The 23,548-nt window shown below is 40.2% G+C and overlaps 1 protein-coding gene across 1 annotated transcript in view; it reads right to left on the bottom strand.

Moving 5' to 3' along the window:
- Positions 1-2,678: 2,678 nt before the first annotated feature.
- cfap52 (cilia and flagella associated protein 52) overlaps positions 2,679-23,548 on the bottom strand; it is an 81,103-nt gene continuing 60,233 nt past the window's right edge. Inside the window, exons 13-14 of the mRNA XM_063030773.1 lie at positions 9,401-9,512; positions 2,679-3,292 (exon numbers count right to left, since the gene is read on the bottom strand). Coding sequence (XP_062886843.1) covers positions 3,117-3,292; positions 9,401-9,512 — 288 coding nt within the window. The 3' untranslated portion in view covers positions 2,679-3,116. The remainder of the gene's footprint in view (positions 3,293-9,400; positions 9,513-23,548) is intronic.

A 23,548-nucleotide genomic window follows, 5' to 3' on the forward strand; every position in this document is an offset into this window, starting at 1 on the left:
TATAGTTTTATAGTGGTTGGAATCCAAGTTGGAGCACTCACAGTCAAAGGCCAGCAATCACTGGGGTTGGGGGGGGGGGTCAGGATTTCAGTCGCTGAAGAGGAAGACCAGCAATGCCCCTGGTCAAAGACCCTGTGAGTGAGGGCTAGTGATTACCCCAGGTCGGAGAGTCCTGGGATCAGAGGTTCATGTAGCTAGGAAACATGAGGGTCAGTGGCCCAGCCCAGTCAGCAAATCCTGGGGTTGGAGGTTCTTGCGAGTCTGGAGGGCAAGGCCTGGAGTTCAAAATTCTATGACTGGTATGTACTAGAGCCAATACCAGAGGTTGAAGCCCAAAAGTAGAAGACTGAAGTCACCGTGTCTGAAAGTCAGAGGCCCAACACCTACAGGGTGTGGAGGTTGGAGGCCCAGTGTCTGTGGTCTAAGAGTCTGGGGCCAAGGACTGGTGGTCAGAGGCCTGGAAGTGGCCTGTGTGTGTGTGTGTGTGTGTGTGAATGGGTGTGTGTGAGGGTGGGAAAGGGGCTTGTTGTTGTTGCTGCTGATGATTTGTGTCGTTCTGCTCTACGTTGTGGGCAAGCTAATCGAGTGCCAGAATGTGTAGCCACACTTGTTGGCTGACCCCACACATCCTCAAGTTGAGTTGGTTATTAACATAAACAACACACTTCATTCTATGTTTCAATGTATAGTACTTTGTGATAAATAAATTAATTTGAATCTGAGGTGTGGAACATTCAATGGACAAACGAAACCTGCATCAGGGTAAATGATACTGTGCTCTGTCCAATTTCATAATAGAAATAACGCTAAAAGATAATTTTTGTTGTTTTTATAGGTGATTTGGAAACAGTTCTGATTTCTTGGCAGAGGAATCTATCGCGTGTTCGTGCAATAGCACTCATATTTCAAAGATTTGTAATAATTCACAGATATCTCAAAATTAGAAATGGACATTATGCCTCAAATAACAAATCTCAAAAAAGAATTTCCTAAAATGTACTAAGGACATTATGGCCATGCAAACAATACTTCATGGATCTGCACATAAAAGCTACATTTGACAGGTCAAATTCACATATTGAATCAGTCAATAATATACGAGGAATGATTGATAAGTTTGTGGCCTAAGGTAGAAGGAGTCAATTTTAGAAAACCTAGCACATTTATTTTTCAACATAGTCCCCTCCTACATTTACACACTTAGTCCAGCGTTTGTGGAGTATACGGATCCTTTCTTTGTAGAAGTCGACGTCTTGGACCTCCAGAAAGTGGTCCACAGCAGGGGTGATTGATAAGTTCGTGGCCTAATGTAGACGGAGATGCGTTATTAACTTCAAACTTTCTGCATAATCACTCAAAGAGTTGACCTGCACGTGCATGTAATGACAGCCGTATAACTCATCTCCTTCTCTCTTAGGTCATGAACTTATCAATCACCCCCTGTACAATTGAGAGAGCATTTTAATTATTCCTATATTAGTAAGTATAAAAACATATATGGATCAAGGAAACACAAGGGTATTAAAAACATTGACATACCTTGCAAATGAAAATAATAAAAAGTAAAGAAGGTTAAAACATCCTGAGTTTATAATTTGCAATTCTGTCTACAGTCTTGGATAGAGTATCTTTTTGAGTTCTCATTATATTACGTTATACGATTAAGCAGCTGGAGATTAATGAAATAGACATAAGTAATCTTGGCCAGCCCCTCATGAGTTTATGTTGAGAAAATAACATTCATATTTCACAGAGGCAGAGTAAATGAAGACTTAAGAACATCAGAAATAAAAGCAGAACTAGGCTATTCACTCCCTTGTTTCTGCTCCATCACTAATCAAGATCAGGGATGATAATTTCCTTCAGTGCCTCTTTCCTGTACTAATCTGAAATACTTTGATTCCCTTAATATCCAAAAAAAATATTACTTGCTGTTCCGAATATAAAAAATGACTGAGCCTCCTCAACCAATTTGGGTAGAGAATTGCAGATTTATTAACCTCTGGGAGAGAAATTTCTTCCCTTCTCAGTACTGATAAGCTGACTCATTATTTTGAGGTTATTTAGTAATTGGTGCCATTTCCTGGTTTAAAAGCCTTGAGTTTCTTAATATGTATACTTACTAAACATACACCAACATTAACTATAGCTGTTATTGCTAATATGACAGTTATGCTAAAGCTGAGGTCATATGCAAGTTGCATTTCCTGCTGCTGATGGTTTGTAGGCCTGGTTAATTTTTTTTTCCCATTTTCTTATTTTGGCATTTTTGGGTGCTCGGCAGCTCATCCATCCTGAAGTAAACTTGAATAGGCCGATCAATTATTGTAATTTAATGAACCAAATCACTTTAGCCAGTGGTAATTGAGATTTCCAGGTCACAGATCAATACAAGCCATTAAAAAAAGTTATTTGCTATTTTGTTCCAGTATTTGCTCTATTTCACCCTGAGACTATGGGAAAGCAATAATTGCATAAAGATAAATTTTCTTGGTGTTGAAACATCATAAATTCATTTTATAACAAGTTTAATTACATACAATACAGAGGAAACATTTTCCACATTTTCCAATTATTTATATATAAAATGATGTTTTTAAAAGTTATTATTTAAAAATAGCAAATATAATTATGTCAAATTTTATTTTATTTCTTCCATAAATTGCATGGTAATAAAAATGAGAGATCATTCAAAATCATAGCTACATCAAGATACCAGCTGTTGAATATCCTACTGAAAAGCTAATACACAGCAACAAGAAATCTAGTTCATAACATATAATCACAAGTTATTAAAGAAAAGATTAATTACTTTCCAAGTTGTATCTCAATATACATTTTAACAATTTAACTTTCATGTCATTTACTTAGCATCTTTTGGGTAGGAGATTACTCCAATTACTCCAACATTACAACTTCAGCATTAAATGACCAAGGTATAGAATTATAATTAATTTCTAAAGGAAGATGATGTTCTGCAAGAACAGTTAATAGAAGTTATTTCCCTGAAATACAGAGTACAATTTTCTTGAAAAGTTATCACTGTCTGTTTGATATTTGAAAATGAGCTAACATTTTGAAATAATATTGACACTTGTCATAAAGTGTGCTGTGCACTAGTCTGTATAAGGATATCTCCATCGCAGAATGGCTCCATCTGAACTAACACTTACTATGTGTTTCGAATTGGGAGAGATCTTAATACGTTGAATGTTACCGCTGTGGCCTATTCCAATATGTGTAACTTCACCTTCATTGTATCCCCACAATTTAATCAATTTATCTTCACCTCCTGATTTAAACAGATTGAGATTCAACAATATAATGAGTGTTATAAAATTGCATAAAACTATAAATATATTGTAACAATTTTAAAGCACGCTGAATATTAGCAAATTTAGGTTTTAAAAAAAAACACACAAGACTTTTAATAATAGAACTGTTAATTTATCCCACGACAATAATATTTTCACATTATAAGCCCTTGTAGTCATTTTAAGGGGATATTTCTTCAGTGGATGATTATTAATTCAATATGTAAATGAGAAACGAAATAAAGGAAAAGTAGCAACGTAGCTCCAAATTTTTATGTCATGCAGTAACAAGCAGTGAGCAGGAGTGTAGAATTCCTAGACATTTTTGAGTTTCATCTAGGCGATTAGAGAGTTACATAGAAAAGGTTACCAGCCTTCAAATAAGAACATAGCTGGAAATGCGGAGTGAGATAACCATGCTGACCATCAAAGCAAATAGAAGTAGGCTTGCCTGTGTTATCTAATAGTTTATATTTCTCTTTAGGGACTGAGGTTCTAGACTGTGAGGTTGAAAGAATATTGAGTAAAAGGATATTTGAAAGAAACATCTATATAAGCACATCATAGGTTACTTTATTGTCGCCAAACAATTGATACTAGAGTGTACAATCATCACAGCGATATTTGATTCTGCGCTTCGCACTCCCTGGAGTACAAATCCATAGAAATATTAAAAATTTAAATTATAAATCATAAATACAAAATAGAAAAGGGAAAGTAAGGTAGTGCAAAAAAACCGAGAGGCAGGTCCGGATATTTGGAGGGTAGGGCCCAGATCCAGGTCAGGATCCGTTCACAGTTGGAAAGAAGCTGTTCCCAAATCTGGCCATATGAGTCTTCAAGCTCCTGAGCCTTCTTCCGGAGGGAAGAGGGACGAAAAGTGTGTTGGCTGGGTGGGTCGTGTCCTTGATTATCCTGGCAGCACTGCTCCAACAGTGTGCGGTGTAAAGTGAGTCCAAGGACGGAAGATTGGTTTGTGTGATGTGCTGGGCTGTGCTCATGATCTTCTGCAGCTTCTTCCAGTCTTGGTCAGGACAACTTCCATACCAGGTTATGATGCACCCTAGAAGAATGCTTTCTACGGTGCATCTATAAAAATTAGGGAGGGTTTTAGGGGACAGGCCAAATTTCTTTAGTTTTCTCAGGAAGTAAAGGTGCTGGTGGGCCTTCTTGGCAGTGGACTCTGCTTGGTTGGACCAAGTCAGGTCATTTGTGATATTGACCCCGAGGAACTTAAAGCTTTTGACCTGTTCCACTTGCGCACCACCAATGTAATTTGGGTTTTGCGGTCCGCTACTCCTTCTGAAGTCAACAACCAATTCCTTCGTCTTGCTGATGTTGAGGGATAGGTTATTGTCTTCGCACCATGCCACCAGGTTCTTAATTTCCTCTCTGTACTCAAACTCATCATTACCCGAGATACGGCCTACAATTGTGGTGTCATCAGCAAACATATATTGAGTTTGATGGAAACTTGGCTACACAATCATGGGTGTACAGTGAGTATAGCAAGGGGCTGAGTACAGAGCCTTGTGGGGCACCGGTGCTCAGAATGATTGTAGAGGAGAGCTTGTCCCCTATTTTTACAGCCTGGGTCCTGTCTGTAAGGAAGTTGAAGATCCAGCTGCAGATCTGAGTGCTAAGGCCCAGGTTCCGGAGCTTAGGAATCAGTTTATTTGTAATGATGGTATTAAAGGCAGAGCTGTGGTCAATGAAAAGGAGCCTTACATATGCGTCTTTATTCTCCAGGTGTTCTAAGGAGGAATGTAGGGTCAGAGAGATGGCATCTGCCATTGACCTGTTGCTCTGGTAGGTGAATTGCAAAGCGTCAAGGTCAAACGGTGGGCTGTGGTTGATGTGTGCCATAACCAATCTCTCGAAGCACTTCATAGCAATTGATGTTAAAGCCACAGGTGGATAGTCATTCAGGCATGCCACCTTGCTCTTCTTCGGCACTGGGATTATCGTTGCCTTCTTAAATCTTATACTGAAGCAAGGAGCAGTTGAAGATGTCAGCAAACACTCCAGCTAGCTCGCTTGCACAGGCCCGGAGAACATCTGGGCCCATCGCCTTCCTTGGATTTATCTTCAGGAAGGTCCTTCTAATGTCCTCCTCGGTGACGATGAATCTCGATGCCACCAGGTCCGGTTCATCCGGAGGGAGCGGGACGCTCCTCTTCTGTTCGAATCTTGCGTAGAATACGTTAAGTTCATCAGGAAGAGAAGCGCCACAGTTATTGATATTCCCAGCCTTTTCTTTGCGCCCAGTGACCTCATTTAGACCCTGCCATAGTCTACTGGCATCCCTCTGGTTAGGCTGGGCTTCCAACTTGGCTCAATATTGCCTCTTGGCGCCCTTAATGGCTTTCTGGAGTTCACGCCTGGATTCTGTGTAGCAACTGGTATCCCCAGACCTAAAAGCTGCAGCTCTAGCCTTCAAAAGGGACTTGACCTCATAATTCATCCAAGGTTTCCGGTTAGACAATGCCTGGATCGTCTTGCGAGACACGCAGTCCTCCATGCATTTCCAGATAAAGTCCGTGACAACTGAGGCATACTCATCGAGGTTAGCTGCCGAGTCCTTGAATACTAACCAGTCCACCGATTCAAAGCAGTCACGGAGGACTTCATCCGTTTCCTCCATCCAACACGACACCACTTTTGACACCGGGACCTCCCACTTTAGTTTCTGTTTGTAAGCCAGGAGGAGGAGTACGGCCTGATGGTCCGATCTTCCGAAGTGAGGTCGTGGGACGGAACGGTAGGCATCCTTGGCTGCTGTGTAGCAGTGGTCAAGTATATTTGGGCCTCTAGTGGGGCAGGAGACATGTTGGTATAACATGTTGGTATCAATTCATTTTACAATGCATTATTACTTGAACAAAATGCCAATTGCTCTAAAGTTACAGATACCCGCTGGATTGGATTGTTATAGAATGAAGTCTGATGAGCAAAATATTACAAACATTGTAATATTTGCTGCTAATGAATTTAGAACATTACCACACAATGAAATAAAAATGGCGGATGACCCCATTCAGATGATTCAAGCCAGACTGGATGCATTATCAATGGCTGGCTTAAAGCGAAGAACAGTAAATGGCAGGTTCTGGCTCTCAGCTCAATGCAAACTGTCTGTAGGATGTAAAGAGGCTTCAAAGCAATCCAAACAGATTGAATGATTAGGCAAGTTATGGTAAATACCATAAACATGTATTAGTATGAGGTTGTTCACTTTGCAAGGGAAAATAGAAAGTTGGTGTGATATTAAAATAGCCTTACAGTAGGTTGTGCTGATATCCAAAGAAATTTTTGGTGTTCTTGTACACTATTCACAAAACAAAACATGCAAATGCAGCAAATAGTTAAAAAGGAAAATGGTATGTTGGTTTGAGTATGGAGCAAGGATCACCTGCTACAATCATGTAGTATCTTTATTTTTTTTTTACCACACCTGGGCAATTTTGGTCTCCTTCTCTAAGAAAGAATATACTTTCCATAAATAATGTGTAATAAAGGTTCACTCTGAGATGGTGGGACTACCATATGAAGAGAGATTAGATCAACTTTCTGTATTTTTTGTGTTTAGAAGTACAAGAGAGGATCTAATTGAAGAGTACAAAGTTCTGCCAGGCCCAGGTAGACTGGACGTGAAGAGGATGTCTTCCATTTTCTGTTGTCTCAAATAAGGACTCAGAGTCACAGGTTACAGGATGAGTGACTGAGGAATCCGTGGTGAATTCGATGAATTCTGTAAGAGGTCTGGAGAGATCAAATCACCAAATATATCTAAGAGATTAGATCAATTTCTGGATGTTAAAGACAGAAAAGGGTACGAGGAGATATTAGGAATTTGGTATTGAGACAGATGATCAGCCATGATCACATTGAACAATTGAGCAGATCTGAAGGACCACATAGTCTACTCCTGTTGCTATCTTCTATGTTGCTACGAAAACCTCTAGATTGAATGCTGGGTCCAGAGGAAGAACATTGGAGACACTTGAACATCCAGCATGCTCCTGACTTTCACCAATGTAAATCAACAAGATATTTCTACAATTACTGAATTAGAGCAATGAAAATTTGAGCCCCTAGAACTGACATTAGTCCAATGTGTTAAAACTTATTAGCTACCCTTGTACACCCGCACATTAATGTAAGTATCTAATCAGCAAATTATGTGGCAGCAACTCAATGTATAAAATCATGCAGACATGGTCAAGAGGTTCAGTTCGTCATGGCTATCCCTCGAGGTAGAGGATGATGGTCTTCATTCCGTACAGAGCAAAGACGCCTGTGCGTATATTTGTTTAATGTGTACTTGATGTTGCACTCCAAGAAGCACACGATACTTCACAATTCAATCAACTGATTCCAATGGCATGGAAACCACAATGATTGGAGCTGATGGATTTGTTCATCCGCCTTCACAGCCGTTGAGTTTGAAGTAATTTCGTCCGCCTGTTCCACCGTTGAGGTCTTGTTGGATTGTTCTTTGTCAGGGACCTCACCCTCGACCTTACCACCATGGGTGACCCTACCAGGAGCATAGCTCCAGACAATATTGCTCTCGGGATCTCAGGACCACACAGGTTTCTCCACCGCGATGAGGTGACAATCCATGGAGAAGAGAGGTTCAGTTATTATTCAGATGAAACATCAGAATGGGGAAGAAATGTGTTCTAAGTGGCTTTGACCGTGGAATGATATTTGGTGGCAGATGGGTTGGGTTGAGTATCTCAGAGACTGATCTCCTGGGATTTTCATACACAGCAATCTCTTGAACTTACAGAAGATAGTAAGAAAAAGTTATAAAAAACATCCAGTAAGTGACAGTTCTGTGGGCGAAAAAGCCTTGTTGATGTGAGAGGAGGTTAGAAGGGAAAGGCCAGACTGGTTCTTGTTGACAGGAAAGCAACAGTAACTCAAATAGCCACATGTTACAACGTGTGTAGAAGTGCATTTCTGAATGCACAGCACATTAAACCTTAAGTGAATGGGCTATAGCAGCAGCAGCAGAATATGAACATACACTCAGTGGCCACTTTATTAGGAACAGGAGATACCCAATAACGTGGCCACTGATTGTATATCATAGAGAGTTGGAATTTTCTCCACATATTGTGGTTGTAATTTTATATATTATTTTAAGATACTATATATATTGATTGCACTAATGTATAAATGCATGCATATTCCAAGACTGATATTTAATATTATTAAAATAAATTTATTGAGAAATAATCTTGGTGCAAATCAGTGAAATTTAATTCATAACTGCCTCAGTCAGAACAGTTTCAGTCTGAATGACATCCTACATTACCTAAGTGTTAAAGAAAAGAATAAAGCATTTGCAATCATATACAGGCAGAACTGTCAAGTGGACAGACAATCTTGGCTTTGTCTTGAGGTCGCCATCATTACAGAAGCCAGACTTGAGCAAATGTGATTCACTCCACATGATATCAAGAAACAGATAAAAATATTGGAGGTTGCAAAGGCTATGGGGACTGACAACTTCCACCAGTAAGAACTGGTTGAAGAACTATATTTCAAAACTAACTGCAGAGAGTGGTATGGACAGCCCAGCTCATCTGTGGATGTGAACTTCCCTCCGTTGAGGACATTTACAGCAACAGGTGCATAAAGAGGGCCTAAGAAGATCATCAGGGACACCAGTCACCTCAACCAGAACCTGTTTCAGCTGCTTCCATCTGGGATACGGTACCGAAGCATTAAGCCAGGACCAACATACTATGGGACAGCTTCTTTCTACAAACCAATAGACTTATAAATTCACATGTCTGTACACTGCGATGGAGTCATAATGCAAAGATTTTTACTCTCTCACGTTGTGGGACGGATGTAAGATTTAAATAAATTCAATTCAATCCTAATTGCTAATAAAAGCCAAAATCATACATGAAATATAACTAAAAATTTTAAAAGAAACAGAAAATATCATGAGAAGTTGAAAATTATTAACGTGGAAATTTAGGAAACACTCTAAACCGCCTGGTTACATTATCCCATGATTAAAATTGCCAGATAATTATTTCATGGATATTTAGGATTTTTCTTACCAGTTACAAAGAAGTCACCGTTTGCTGTGATGTCCATTCCATTGATGGAACCAGATAAGGAGCCATCCAGCTCTCTGATAACTGATCCATCAAATACTTCCCAATACCCAATCTTAAAATAAAAATAAATTGTAGCATTACATTGTTGAAATAATAGTTCATTAATATCATTTTGTTTTTGTTATAGTTAAATGACGATAAACTTGACTTAACTTTTGACTGTAAGTAATCCTTACATATAGTGAGTATTATCTTTCCACAAAACAGCATGTAATTTCCCATTGAAATAACTAGCTGTCAGTTCTTATATAATAGTCTATTACATAAATTAGGATTATATTTCTTCCTATCACATGCAAGGATGTAATTTTATAACATCTTCTAACTGCAATGGTAGTATGAAAGTCTCATTCTGATAGAACACAGTTTGATAAAATGGAAAATCATGTTCCTAAATTGATAAATTAGCTTATAATTGTCACATGTACCAAGGTACAGTGAAAAACTTGTCTTGCATACTGTCCATACAGACCAATTCATTACAATAGCACATTGAGGTAGTACAAGGTAATGTGATTTGAGAGTACAGAGTAAAATGTTACTGATACAAGGCAGGTGCAGTGCTGGTAGATAATAAGGTGCAAGGTCATAATGAGATAGATTAAGAGGTCAAGACTCCATCTTATTGTATAAGGAAATCATTCAATAGTTTTATAATAGTGGAATAAATGTTGTCCTTGAGCTTGGTGCTACCTGCTTTCAGGCTTTTGTATCTTCTGTCTGATGGGAGAGAGGGAGGAACTAAAATCATCTCAAAACCCATGGGAAAGAGTAGAGTAGAAGATAAGGGTAAAAGGATCTGGCTTTGCTCCATGAACTTTGTCTCTTTGACCTACTGTCATGGTTTAATTTTAAGTACTGCTTTCATACTTGTTTATAATTTTGCTTCTTCCTTTGCCAATCTTTTTATCAAGCACTGTTCTCTCAGTAACTTCCAAAATTTAGATCTGAAAGACCAGAATCTTGCACCAAAATTCAGATGAATGATTCAAGACTTCATTAAGGAGATAAATTGGGGGCAGGATGTGTTGTAGTATGAGGGGTGTGTTCTCCCTAAAAGGACAAAAAGATATGGATAGGTTGAGTGAGTGGGCAAGAAGTTGGCAGATGGAGTATAGTGTGGGAACTGTGACATTATCTGCTTTAAAGGGAAGAATGTAAAAATAAAATATTGGTTAATGAAGTGATACCATAAAATCTTCTGGTACAAAGGCACCTAGGGCTTCTAATAAAAGAGACACAAAAAGCATGCAAACACATAAGGTAATTGCAAAGGTCATAAAATGCTTATCTTTATTGCAAGGGTTGTGAATATAAACATAGAGAAGTTTTGATACATTTTTTAAGATTGAGGGGATTGGAAGGGTGCATGTGTAGAAAATATTTGAGCGGGGTTATCTAGAGCTTCAGAATATTGGATCACCCTTTTAGACAGGATGAGGAAGGATTTACTCTCTCAGTCAGAACCTTGTGTCTTTTTGGAAGTCTCCAGCAGACAGCTGTACTGTGGAGATGAAGTCATGGATTTTATTTAAAGCAAAGACAGGAAGACTATAAGGTATAAGAGATGGGGAGAGAGTGTGAAAGTAGCATTGAAGCCAAGATTGGATTAGTCATGATTGTTTTGGCAGAACAGATTGTGGGGTCGACTGTTACAACCAGCTCCTGGTTTTATGTTTATTCTGAGGTAACACTGGCATAAATCAGTTACAACTGATTTTCTGTATGTAAAGCTGGAAGAATCCTGTACTCATTCCATTGCTTTACAGAAATACTCCAGGAAATTTTGAACCTGCAAATTTAGTTTTGTGATTAGAATAAAATTTACTTTTGCAAGGCATATAACATTGCTGTGTCCATATTATTTCTCCCAAATTGGTTGCTGAATGACACACCAACTAATTATAATCACATTTCGTATCTTAAATTTATAGGCTGGGAGTGTCGTAGTTCAAGCACATCAGAAACAAATGTTCTGTGAAGCAGATAATTTGAATAAGCCAGGCATAACAAAAGAATCATTATGAACACTCCCTTGCAAACGCATAAGTTATGAATTAAATATATGGAGGATTTAGGAGATTAATGATGACGATTTTAAGTAATTAACAGCTGAAAATGCAAACTGCAGTATTTCTTCAAATTAAATTGTAAATTCAATGATGTCACATGAACAACTAATGATTTTGTAAAGATACATAGAAACAAGACTATAACACTGTACTGATGGTACTTTGAGCAAGTTCCCTTCACAACAGCATAAAAAGTAGAAGCAGCAACAGGCATGCCTGCTCTGTCATTATTACCTCCGTGCCATTTTCAGCCCTATCCCTACATTCCTTGATTCCTACAATATCCAAAATTTTTTTGATGTTTGCCTTGAATAGATGCAGTGAATTTAGCCACTGCAGTCTTTTAGGGGAGAGAATTCACAAAGATTCACTAATCTGTGGTTGAGGAAATATCCTTTTATCTCAATCTGAAATGGTTTCTCTTAATTTTAGGCGGTAGACCCTGGTTAGAGACACCCTACTTGGGGAAAGGCATCTCTGCAACTACTTTGTCAAATGCTTTATGTATTTTGTACTTCTCAATGAGATGATGTCACATTCTGCTATAGCTAAGATATTACAGGCCCAGATGGTTCGGTATCTCTTCACAGGTAAATCTCTACATCCTAGGGATAATTGAGTGAACCTTCACTGCACTGCTTCTATCACAAATATATCCTTCCTTGGGTTGGGAGATCATACCTGTGCATAATATAGCAGATGTAGTCTCATAATGGGACTAATGCATATATAGTTATTATGTTCATATGGATGTATGCGAGTAATTAACAAAGTGTGCACAAGGAGCTTACCTGCAAGTGGAGTGCAGCTCCACACAGATTTTTGGAATTTATTCTCACGTTCATATGCCCTTGAATTAGCTAGTGTGTATTGAAGGGTACCTCTATTTTTGATTTGGTGTCTGAAAGAGTCAACTGCTGCACACGAGATAATTGGGTGAAGTGAGGAAGAGTACAGGAATGTAGATTTCAGGGAACAGTAGCTGAGTAGCCTGCATCTTTTCTTATATCTTATGAAAACACCCTGGAAGAATTACTACGTGCATTGAATTCATTCATACAGATACCTCAATTCAGCGGAAAGCTTAACTATTGTGCATAGGTGAGGCACGGGTGATTTGGGATTGTCAGGAGATTGTAGGGTAGGATTCAGCTTAAATGCACCAGAAATAATGCCATTTCATACATCCAATGTCAACTTGTGGAAATGAATCCCATTGCCAACTCAACACTTAACAAGCCCATCTGGCTGTAGATTGGAAGTCACCATGACACCTGCTTTGTAAGAGCAATATTTGTAGGAATTAGTATACTGTGTTCAGTGAGCAAAATGTGGTCTCACTGCTGGAGGAACAAAATGCAGATTGGGTGACCAATTTGCAGAACACCTGCATATAATCTGAAGGAGTGACCCTGATTTCTTTCTGCTCTTGCGCAATATTATAATGAGACCCAACATGTGGCTGTGAATAACACTTCACCTTATGTCTAGGCAAGGTACAGCCTTCTAGATTCAATACTGAATTCAAGAAGTTAAGTTAACTCACCTTCTCTGTTTGTATCAGAATAGGCCGACTCTGCTGAGAGTCATCAATCTGTAATATAGTTTCAGTGTTTCTCTTCATCAGCATGGCTTGGCCTGCTTAACATTCTCTACAGTTTTGCATTTCATGGGTTTAGTTTGTAGTTTTTCTTTGACTGTCCTCATCTCAGCCTCACCTTATTTAAGATGCACCCTCTGCACTATCCATCACTATTTTTGTAACTTAAAACTTGTTTTCTCAATTTCCCTATTTGAGTAAAGGATTTCCAGCCTGAAACATTAACTTCTTTATTCCTCAGAAGCTACCAGACCCACTCCAGATTTCCCGCATTTTGGTTTTAATTTCAGACTTCCAGCATCTGCAGTTAATTAATTTTCATTTTAACAGTTTGCAAATGCTTCCTAGGACTGCAACTCATAAACCAAAGAGAACAGCAGTATTGGATAGAAAAACTGACATGCAAGTAAACACAGCAATTTTACAAATCTTTTCATAAGTGATCATGCCACTCTTATCAAAGAGGCATTGAGAGATTGTTTTGAAATCTTAATTTAAAAATTATGTCAGATTTATGAATGTAAATGAAAACTGGGTTTGCAAATCCTGCTGCTGTCTTTCAAAAATCTGGAGATAACATCAACACAGGAAAGTCTTAGAAAAGAAGATTGTAGAATTTGGAAGGTGAACAACACCATAAAAGCTGGAAAAGTAGGACCCTACTTTTCTGGATACCTAGCACTGCAGAAGAGAGGAAGCTTCAGCGGACAGAAGCAGGTTTCTGCTGTTCCAGCTGTTTATGGAGTTCTTCATCATCTGTGTTCTAGAGTCTTCTTTTATGAAAAGTTCTTGTGCTGATGTTATCTCCAGAGGCAACTTGTTCTATGTCTGTACAGCTGTCACAGCTGTATATACCTAGAATCAGTTGCCTCTATATATTTTAACATCAATGTTTCATGAGGATCAGAGAAGCAGAGCAGGTAATGGCAGTTAGTTACAGCCTTCTGGAACAAGACATGCTGGCTATTCGACTTGATGGCCCCAGTCTGCTGGTGGCTGTCAAACTGACACCTGTCATCAAGCTAAGGATCTTGCAGTTGACTGCACACAAATGGATTGGAAACGTGACTGAGTTAAGGATTGTTTGCCACAGTTGGCAGAAACTTAGTTTGTTCTGAGAACTGTCAGACTGATAGAGTGCTCGGGTTTGTGATTCTGGCTGGCTTCCCATCAGTACAAAGTGTCATCAACTGCATATTAAGAAACTCCCACAGTGCCCATGAGTGTTCATCAGCTTTAAGTGCTTCCAATGCATCATCTTGCACCTGGTCTGCAATCATAAGATGACATTTCTAAAATTCGTGTAAGTTTCCATAAGATTCCCAAGGAGTTGTCATGAACATGCAGCAGTCTATTCTTTCAGATACCAGATTAAAAATGGAGGTACCTGTACTGTATTTAATATTTTCAGAATATTTGAGTAACATTGTAAATATATTACTTGATTAAGAATTCTTTGTGTTTACATAATGAAATGGAGACACCTCTTTTTCCCTTATTAGGGTGAGAGAAAGCCTGTGGTATGTCGAATTACCAGGTGAACAAGCAGTCTTTGGGGTACTGCAAGTCTGTGTCTTTATTCATGCTTTGCTGCACACTTGAGTGCTCAGTGGAGGGCGCTGATGTTTTTTTGCTGGTGGAGGAGAGAGGGATCGTTGCTTTGCTGCTGCTTACACGTGGGAGGGGAGTGTTGAGGTGGCTTTGGGATCCTAACATTTAACTGTTATTCATTCCTTGGGGCACTCCTCTGTTTTTGTGGATGGTTGCAAAGAAACGAAAAAAAGGAATTTCAGGATGTATATTGTATACATTTCTCTGACATTACATGTACCTTTGAAACCTTATTATGGGTTATAGGTAAGAAGTACACGACTGGCATATGTCATTACGGCACCACATCATATTTGAGCACCTCATTAAAAGTAAAACTAAGTAGATACATTATCCCAATCCCTATGTTTTACTTTCAATTAGTTTCAGGAGCTACCAAACATAACAGCATCCTTCAGTACATACCAGCTAATTCAATGGTATACGAGAGCAAGAATAAATTTCAGCACTGTAGGAAAATGAGAAGGGAAATGCTCTGCTTGATGCATGAGAGCTTCCTTCTATGTTGTAATATACAAGTTGAGTGGTAGTAGTGGTATGCTGCTGATACACAATAATACACCGCAGCAAGTGATGGACCTGCAGCAGACACCAATCCCACGAGCACTCTTCTTGCTGATGAGGACCGGGAGAGCAAAAAGGAGGAAGATAGTCAGGTATTGCAAGAGCAGTGGCAACACAAGTTGTCCCCACTATTGCAAGATTTATTCAACACAAAAATGCCTAATCCCCTTACTCTACACCTTAAAAATTGGTGTCAACAAATACTTTTAAAATTTAACACATAACACTGTATTTGCACTACTGTGTGTTGTGTGAATACAATTTTCTCTTCCTACTACGTTTACGTTGTGCAACCTCTGTGGTTTCACAAGAAGCAGAGGGGTGCTGTACAGACTTCTACCCTGACTTCAGAGATCCTCTTGATTGTTATACACTATGTTCTGGAGTTCTGGGTGATACTGCTCAGAAACTGCTTCACCTACACTATGATAAGATGTCATTCAACTCAGGGGTAATGTAATGGGTTATTATTGTTCATAATATAAACTGTTCTACATAATTCACAAACACCGTCATTGAGTTGTTGTGTTCACTTTAAGGGAGTGTCTAACATAATGATGTCAGTGTAAGGTGATTGTTTTTTGGTTTGTTCATACCCCAAAGAAAAGGTCTGCGGCTTTTGTTAAGTATATAAAATTATTCTCACATGGTTTATTAACAAAATCCTACATTGGTTACCGATGCTCTCAGGCAATTCCAGAATTACTCAACAACATATTGACCAGTGCAGTCGCTTTGAATCTGTTAAGAGTATTGGGAGCAGCATGCTACCACGTGGTTTGACAGGTGGAAGCCCAGTTCATGCTGCGCATGATAAATATGCCACTCTGAAAACTCACCTATTACAATCTTCAGGACTTTCTGATTCTGAGCACGCCAAACAATTGCTCTCTGTGCCTGGTCTGGGTGATGCTGGGCCTTCAGAACTAATGGACCACATGCAATCACCATCATTTTTTTTAAAGTACCCTTTATGCAACAAATGCCTGATCAAGTTTGCACACTCCTCATTCATCACCTGTGAAGGACTATAGGGAGCTTGCTAAAATGGCCAATAGTCTACAATCAGCCAGGCAGACGATCCTTTTCTGGCTGGCTGCCAGTGAGTAGTGGTGTTCCACAGGAGTGAGTGTTGGGACCGCTTCTTCTTACGCTGCATATCAATGATTTAGAGGATGGAATAGATGGCTTTGTTGCCAAGTTTGCAGATAATAAGAAGATTAGTGGAGGGGCAGGTAGTGCTAAGGAAACAGGTAGGCTGCAGAAGGATTGAGACAGATTAGGGAAACGGCGAGAGAGTAGCAAGTGAAATACAATGTTGCTCATGCACTTTGGTAGTAGATATAAATGTGCAGACTATTTTCTAAATGGAGAAAACAATCTCAAAATCTGAGATGCAAAGTGACTTAGGAGTCCTTGTGCAGAACACCCACAATATGCTGGAGGAACTCGGCAGGCCAGGCAGCATCTATGGGAAAAAGTACGGTTGACATTTCAGGCCAAGGCCCTTTGGCAGGAATGGAGAAAAATGCAGAGGAGTAGATTTTAAAGGTGGGGGGAGGTGAGAGAGAGACACAAGGTGATAGGTGAAACCTGAAGGGTGAGGGATGAAGTAAAAAGCTGGGAAGTTGATTGGTGAAAGAGATACAGGGCAGAAGAAGGGGAAGTACGATAGCAGAGGACAGAAGGCCATGGAAGAAAGAAAAGGGGGGAGGAGCACCAGAGGGAGGCAATGGGCAGGCAAGGAGATAAGGTGAGAGGGGGGAAAGGGGATGGAGAATGGTGAAGAGAGGTGGGGGTGAGGCATTACCAGAAGTTTGAGAAATGAATGTTCATGCCATCAGGTTGGAGGCTACTCAGTCAGAATATAAGGTATTGTTCCTCGAACCCAAGTGTGGCCTCATTACGACAGCGGAGGAGGCCATAGATAGACATATCCGAATGGGAATGGGAAGTGAAATTAAATTTGGTGGCCACTGGGAGATCCCACTTTTTCTGGCAGATGGAGCGTAGGTGCTTGGCGAAGCAGTCTCCCAATCTACGTTGGGTCTCACCGATATACAAGAGGCCACAGCGGGAGCACCGGACATAGTAAATCAGCCCAACAGACTCACAGGTGAAGTGTCGACTCACCTGGAAAGTGTTTGGGGCCCTGAATGGTAGTGAGGGAGGAGATGTAGGGGCAGGTGTAGCACATGTTCCACTTGCAAGGATAAGTGCCGGGAGGGAGATCAGTGGGGAGGGATGAATAGACAAGGGAGTCACGTAGGGAGCGATCCCTGTTGAAAGCAGAAAGTTGCGGGCGGGGGAGGGAAAGATGTGCTTGGTGGTGGGATCCCATTGGAGATGGCACTTGCACATTCGACCATTTGCTGGTTGAGTTGGTGATGAGGAAGGCAAATGCAATGATTGCACTCATTTCAAGATGTCTAGAATACAAGGGTTGGGATGCAATGCTGAGGCTTTATAAGGCACTGGTGAGGCCTCACCTTGAGTATTGTGAACAGTTTTAGGCTTCTCATCAAAGAAAAGATGTGCTGGAATTGGAACGGGTACAGAGCAGGTTCACAAGGATAATTCTGAGAATGAAAGGGTTAACATACAAAGTATGTTTGATGGCTCTGGGTCTGTACTCACTGGACTTTAGAAGGATGAGGGGGGATCTCATGGAAACTTTTTGAATGTTGAAAGGCCTAGGTAGAGTAAATGTGGAAAGGATGTTTCCAATGGCGGGGTAGTCTAGGACAACAGAGCACAGCCTCAGGATAGATGGTTGTCCATTTAAAACAGAGATGTGGAGAAATTTCTTTAGCCTGAGGATGATGAATTTGTGGAATTTGTTACCATAGGCTGCTGTGGAGGCCAGATCGTTAGGTGGATTTAAGGCAGAGCTTGATAGTTTCTTGATTGGACATGGCATCAAAGGGTATGGGGAGAAGGCTGGGAAGTGGGGCTGAGGAGGGGAAAAAGGATCAGCCATGATTGAATGACAGTGCAGACTCAACGGGCCAAATGGCCTATTTCTACTCCTATGTCTTATGGTCTTAAGGTCTTGTGCTCTCCACTACATACCCCCTACATCACAACATAACCAAGTGCATGTCAGCAGACCCCTGGATGAGCCAGAGGCACCTGTTTTTACTCCAACCAAGGCACATAAAACCCAAACCAGATGGCTCATACAAGCTCCAGACAGACTCACAATGCCAGTTTTGGTGAATTCTTGGGGCGGGGGCGGGGAGGGCTTGTGTAGGGTAATGTAATGATTTATAGATGAACACATATTGTTCATAATAGAAACTATTCTACGTAATTCACAAACACCGTAATTGAGTTGTGTTCACTTTAAGAGACAGTCATGTAATGACGTCAATGAAACCCGGCTGCTTTTGGTTTGTTTTGTAATGGCAATAAAGAGCTATGGCTTTTGTTGAGCACGTTGAACGACATTCACATGTTTTGCTTACAAAAGCCTACACAACCATCAGGGCTCAAGCAGCTTTTTAAAAAAATATATTCAGGCTCATGGGCATCATTGTCAAGACCAACAATTACTACACAACTCTAAAGCCCTTGAGAAGTTGGTTCTGAGCATCCTTCTTGAACTTCTGTATTGCTCTGGTGAAGCTGCTCTTATAATGCTACTGGATCTGAAAAATACTAGGTACTAGCTAAATGGGAGGAATTGAGGAGCGAAAGTTGGGGAAAAGGCTGTGTGCAAGAAGTGGACGCATGGTGATCACAGCCTCCACATCAATAAGCCATTTCAGCATCATCATCTAAAGAGAACCTGAATTTCCCTGCTATCAAGAAGTGTTTATGATTTTGCTCTACGTAAGTGAACCGCTGAATGGCCAAGGCTATGGTATCAAATATCCATTCAAGTGCCAATCATAGCATGCAATCTCCCAGGTCATGCACACACTTGTGTGATTCCAGCATTTGATTCTCAATGCAGTCACTCTCTCAAAGACCAGTGACATCAAAATCACTTATGTTAACATCAGATCTTTCCAATTTCTCTGATAGCATTTTCAGTATGGTGACAACATCTGCCAGTGCTCCTCAGCTCTTCTGTTGTTACTCTATAGGACAGCCTTCGAGGTACATCAGCCAAGCAGAGTATGAGTTGGATTTCACAGTTTCAGCTTCTGCTCTTATTCATTTGCAATTTGTGAATCACTGTCTGTCTTGAAAACTAAGCTATCTTTCTTACTGAAGTATTTAAACTTGTGGAGAGTGGCAAGAATCTTGTGAGGGTAAATCTATAGAAAGACATATTGCAGTCCTATTCATGTCGACTGAGCTCAATCAGTAACTCCACCAAATCAATGCTCTATGAGAAACCCCACCTTCTCTGTTTTAAAACAAAAAGATTAGGATAGCAAAGAAAATGGCAGGGTGTGGAATATTTAATAGCTTCAGCCAACAGATTTATTTGTTAATAAGTAGGAAAAGGCATTGAATACTAGTTTTGATAGAGTAATCTGATTTCAGCAGGGCACTAGCTACAGCTTTTTAGTTATAGAATTACACGTCATGAAAATAAGCCTTTCAGCCCAACTTGTACATGCTGACCAAGGTTCTCATTTATGCTGAACCCATTTGCCCACATTTGGCCCATACCTCTGAACTATTCCTATCCATATACTTGTTCAACCGTCTTTTAAAGACTGTTATTCTAGCTGTCCCTTTTGCACCACTTTGAAATAAGATTAACTACTTCAAAGTTAGTCTGTGGTCAGGACAAGAGGATGTGACTGTGAATAAAGTACATTGGGAGATCTAAGAGGGAGTGCGAGAGGAGTTTCAGCCCTTCAGCTTGTCCAACAGGTTTGAGATTCTTGCTCCTTGTGTAGATGGGAATAGGGGCTATAGAAAGGATGACCAAAATGTGGCCATTCAAGAGAGGGGAAAGAAGAGAAATGTAATTACAATTGGGATAGCATAGGGGAAGAGAAACAATTTGCTTTCACAAAGATCAAGAGTCCTAAAGGCTCTATTGTCTGACTAGTGTCCGTGTTTGAAGCATCTCTTTTGACCTCCAGAGGAACATGGAGAGGTAGGAGAAAGATACAATTGCTGTGGTCCACATGGGTAAGAAGAACAATGAAAGAGGTTTTGCAAAACACGTTCACTCTGCCAAATTCCCATTGGCCAACCATTTTAACTCCACACACCTTCTCATTTTGACATGTGGGTTCGTGGCATCCTCTGCTGCCACAGTGAGGCCACTCTCAGGTTGGAGCAGCAACACCTGGGTAGCTTTCCACCTGACGCCATGAACATCGATTTGCCTAACTTCCAGTAATTGTTCCTCCTTCCCCCTTCTCTCTTTTCCATTTACCACTCACTCTTCCCTCCTTCTCTCTCAAATCAGATTCCTTCTTCTGCAGCCCTTTACCTTTTCCACCATCGGCTTCTCACCTCATCTCCCCCTACGCCAGACACCTACTTGCCCCTCCATCTGGGTTCACTGTCAGCTTCCCCTCGCCCAACTTCTCATTTTGGCTTCTTCCTCCCCCTCCTTCCTTTCCAGTCCTAATGAAGGGTCTCAGCCCAAAAATGTTAACTGCTGCCTGACCTGCTGAGTTCTCCAGCTTTTTGTGTGCATTACTCAGGATTTCCAGCATCTGCAGAATCTCTCGTATTTAGGTTTTGCTCTGGGAATTTGAGCAGCTTGTGACTAAATTAAAATGCAGAACCAAAAAAGGTGATAATCTTTGGATTATTACCTGAGCCACATGCAAATTGGCACAGGGTTAATAAGATCAGAGTGTTAAATGTTTGGTTCAATGACTGGTGTGGGATAAGTGGGTTTGAATTCATGGGCATTGGCACAATATTGGGGAAAGAGGGAGCTGTTACGGTCGGTCCAGGCTCCACCTGAATCGCATAACTAGGCTTCTGGATAGGATTTTAAACTAAATAGTGGCATTGGGGTGGGGGGAGTTCAATACCTTGGAAAAGTATGGATATAGTAAAAGGGAAGTAGAGTGCAGGAGAAGTTATTAAAATCTCCAGAATGAAGAATAAGACAGAAAGTTTTGAAAGGAATAGAATTTAACTTCAGGAGACAAATTTGAAAAGAAGGGTGGTGAATACAGGAATAAAGGTATTATACTTGAATGCACACAGTATACAGAAAAAAGATAGATGAGCTTATAGTCCAGCTAGAAATTGGCAGGTATGTCACTGGGGACATCACAGAGTCATAGTTGAAAGAAGATCACAGCTGGGAGCTAAACATTGAAGCATAAACACCCTATCAAAAAGACAGCCAGTTAGGCAGCAAGATTGGGGTGGCTCTATGGGTAAAAAAATGAAAGCATATCCTTAGAAAGAAGTGATGTAGAATCAGAAAATTTAGACTCCTTGTGGATAGAGTTAAGAAACTCCAAGGTTGAATTTGTAGAATGTCTATGAGACTGCTTTTTAGAACAACGTGGTGGTGCCCACTAAGGCAATTCTGGATTCGAGGCTGTGTTGTGAACCCGATTTGATTTGGAAGCTTAAGGTAAATAAATTCTTAGGGAGGTAGTGATCATAATATAAAAGCATTCACCCTCCAGTTTGAGAGGGAGAAGCTAAAATTGGATATATTGGTAACATAGTTGAGTAAATGGAATTAGAGGGGTTGGCCAATGTTGATTGGAAAGGGATACTAGCAGGGATGATGGTGGAGCAACAATGGCTGGAAATTCTGGGAGTAAATCAGAAGATGCAGGATTGGTTCATCCCAAAGAAGAAGAAGAAGAGAGGATGAGCAACTGTGGCTGAGAAGGGAAGTCAAAGAAAATATAAAAACAAAAGAGAGGGCTTACAACATAGCAAAAAATAGTGGGAAGCTAGAGGATTGGGAAGCTTTTAAAAACCAACAGAGGCAACTAAAAAAGTCATAAAGAGAGAAAAGATGATATATGAAAGTAAGCTAGCTAATAATATAAAAAGGAATACCAAAAGATTTTTCAGAAATATAGGGAGGCAAGAATGAGCACCGGACCATTGGAAAACAACATTGGAGAGGTGGTAATGGGAACAAAGAAATGCCAGACAAACTGATTTAAGTATTTTGTATTAAGCTTCACTGTGGAAGACACCAGCAACGTAGCAAAAATTGAGAGAATCAAGAGGCACAAGTGAGTGTACTCACTATTACAAAGGAGAATGCACTCAGGGAGTGGAAAGGTCTGAAGATATTTTCCTCCTGGGACAGATGAACTACATACTAGGGTTCTGACAAGAGGAACTATTAGTGATATTTTAAGAATCACTAGATTCTGGAATTGTTTCAGAGAACTGGAAAATTGCAAAAAATGTCACTCCACTTTTTAAGAAGGGAGTGAGGCAGAATAAAGGAAATTATAGGCTAGCTGGCAAGATGTAGAGTCCTGAACTTGGGGGCATATAGGCAGAACTTTGCTTCCTGAAGGGGAAATCTTGCCTGACAAATTTTTTGGAATTCTTTGAGAAAATAACAGGCAGGATAGACAAAGGAGAGTCAGTGGATATTGTTTCCTTGGATTTTCAGAAGGCCTTTGATAAAGTGCAGCACATGAGGCTGCTTAACAAGACAGCAGCCCATAGTTTTACAGGAAAGATACTAGCATGGAAAGTAGATTGGTTGACTAGCAGAGTGGGAATAAGGGATTTTTTTCTGGTTGGCTGCTGATGGCTTGTAGTGTTCCTGTTAATGATCTAGATGACAAAATTGATGGCTTCGTGGCCAAGCCTATAAATGATACAAAGATAGGTAGAGGGGCAGGTAATGTTGGAAGAATGACGGTATCAATAGAATACAGTGTAGAAAAGGGTATGATCATGTACTTTGGTACTAGGAATAAAGTCATAGATTATTTTTAAACAGAGAGAAGATTCAGAAATTGGAGTTGCAAAGGGTCTAGGGAGTCCTAGTGCAGGATTCCCTCCAGGTTAACTTGCAGGTTGAGCTGGTAGTAGGACGGCAAATGCAATGTTAGGATTCATTTCAAGAGGACTGGAACATAAAGGCAAGGATGTAATGTTGAGGCTTAATAAGATGTTGGCCAGACCATGTTTAGAGTACTGTGAGTAGCTTTAGACCCAAATCTGAGGAAGGATATATTGGCATTGGAGCTGATCCAGAGGTTTACAAGAATGACCAAGGAAATGAAAGAGTTAATGTATGAGGAGTATTTGATGGCTCTGGCTCTGTACTTGCTGGTGTTTATAAGAATGAGAGGTGATCTCATTGAAATCTTT

This window comes from Mobula hypostoma, chromosome 22 (assembly GCF_963921235.1).
Source record: "Mobula hypostoma chromosome 22, sMobHyp1.1, whole genome shotgun sequence".
NCBI lineage: Eukaryota > Metazoa > Chordata > Chondrichthyes > Myliobatiformes > Myliobatidae > Mobula > Mobula hypostoma.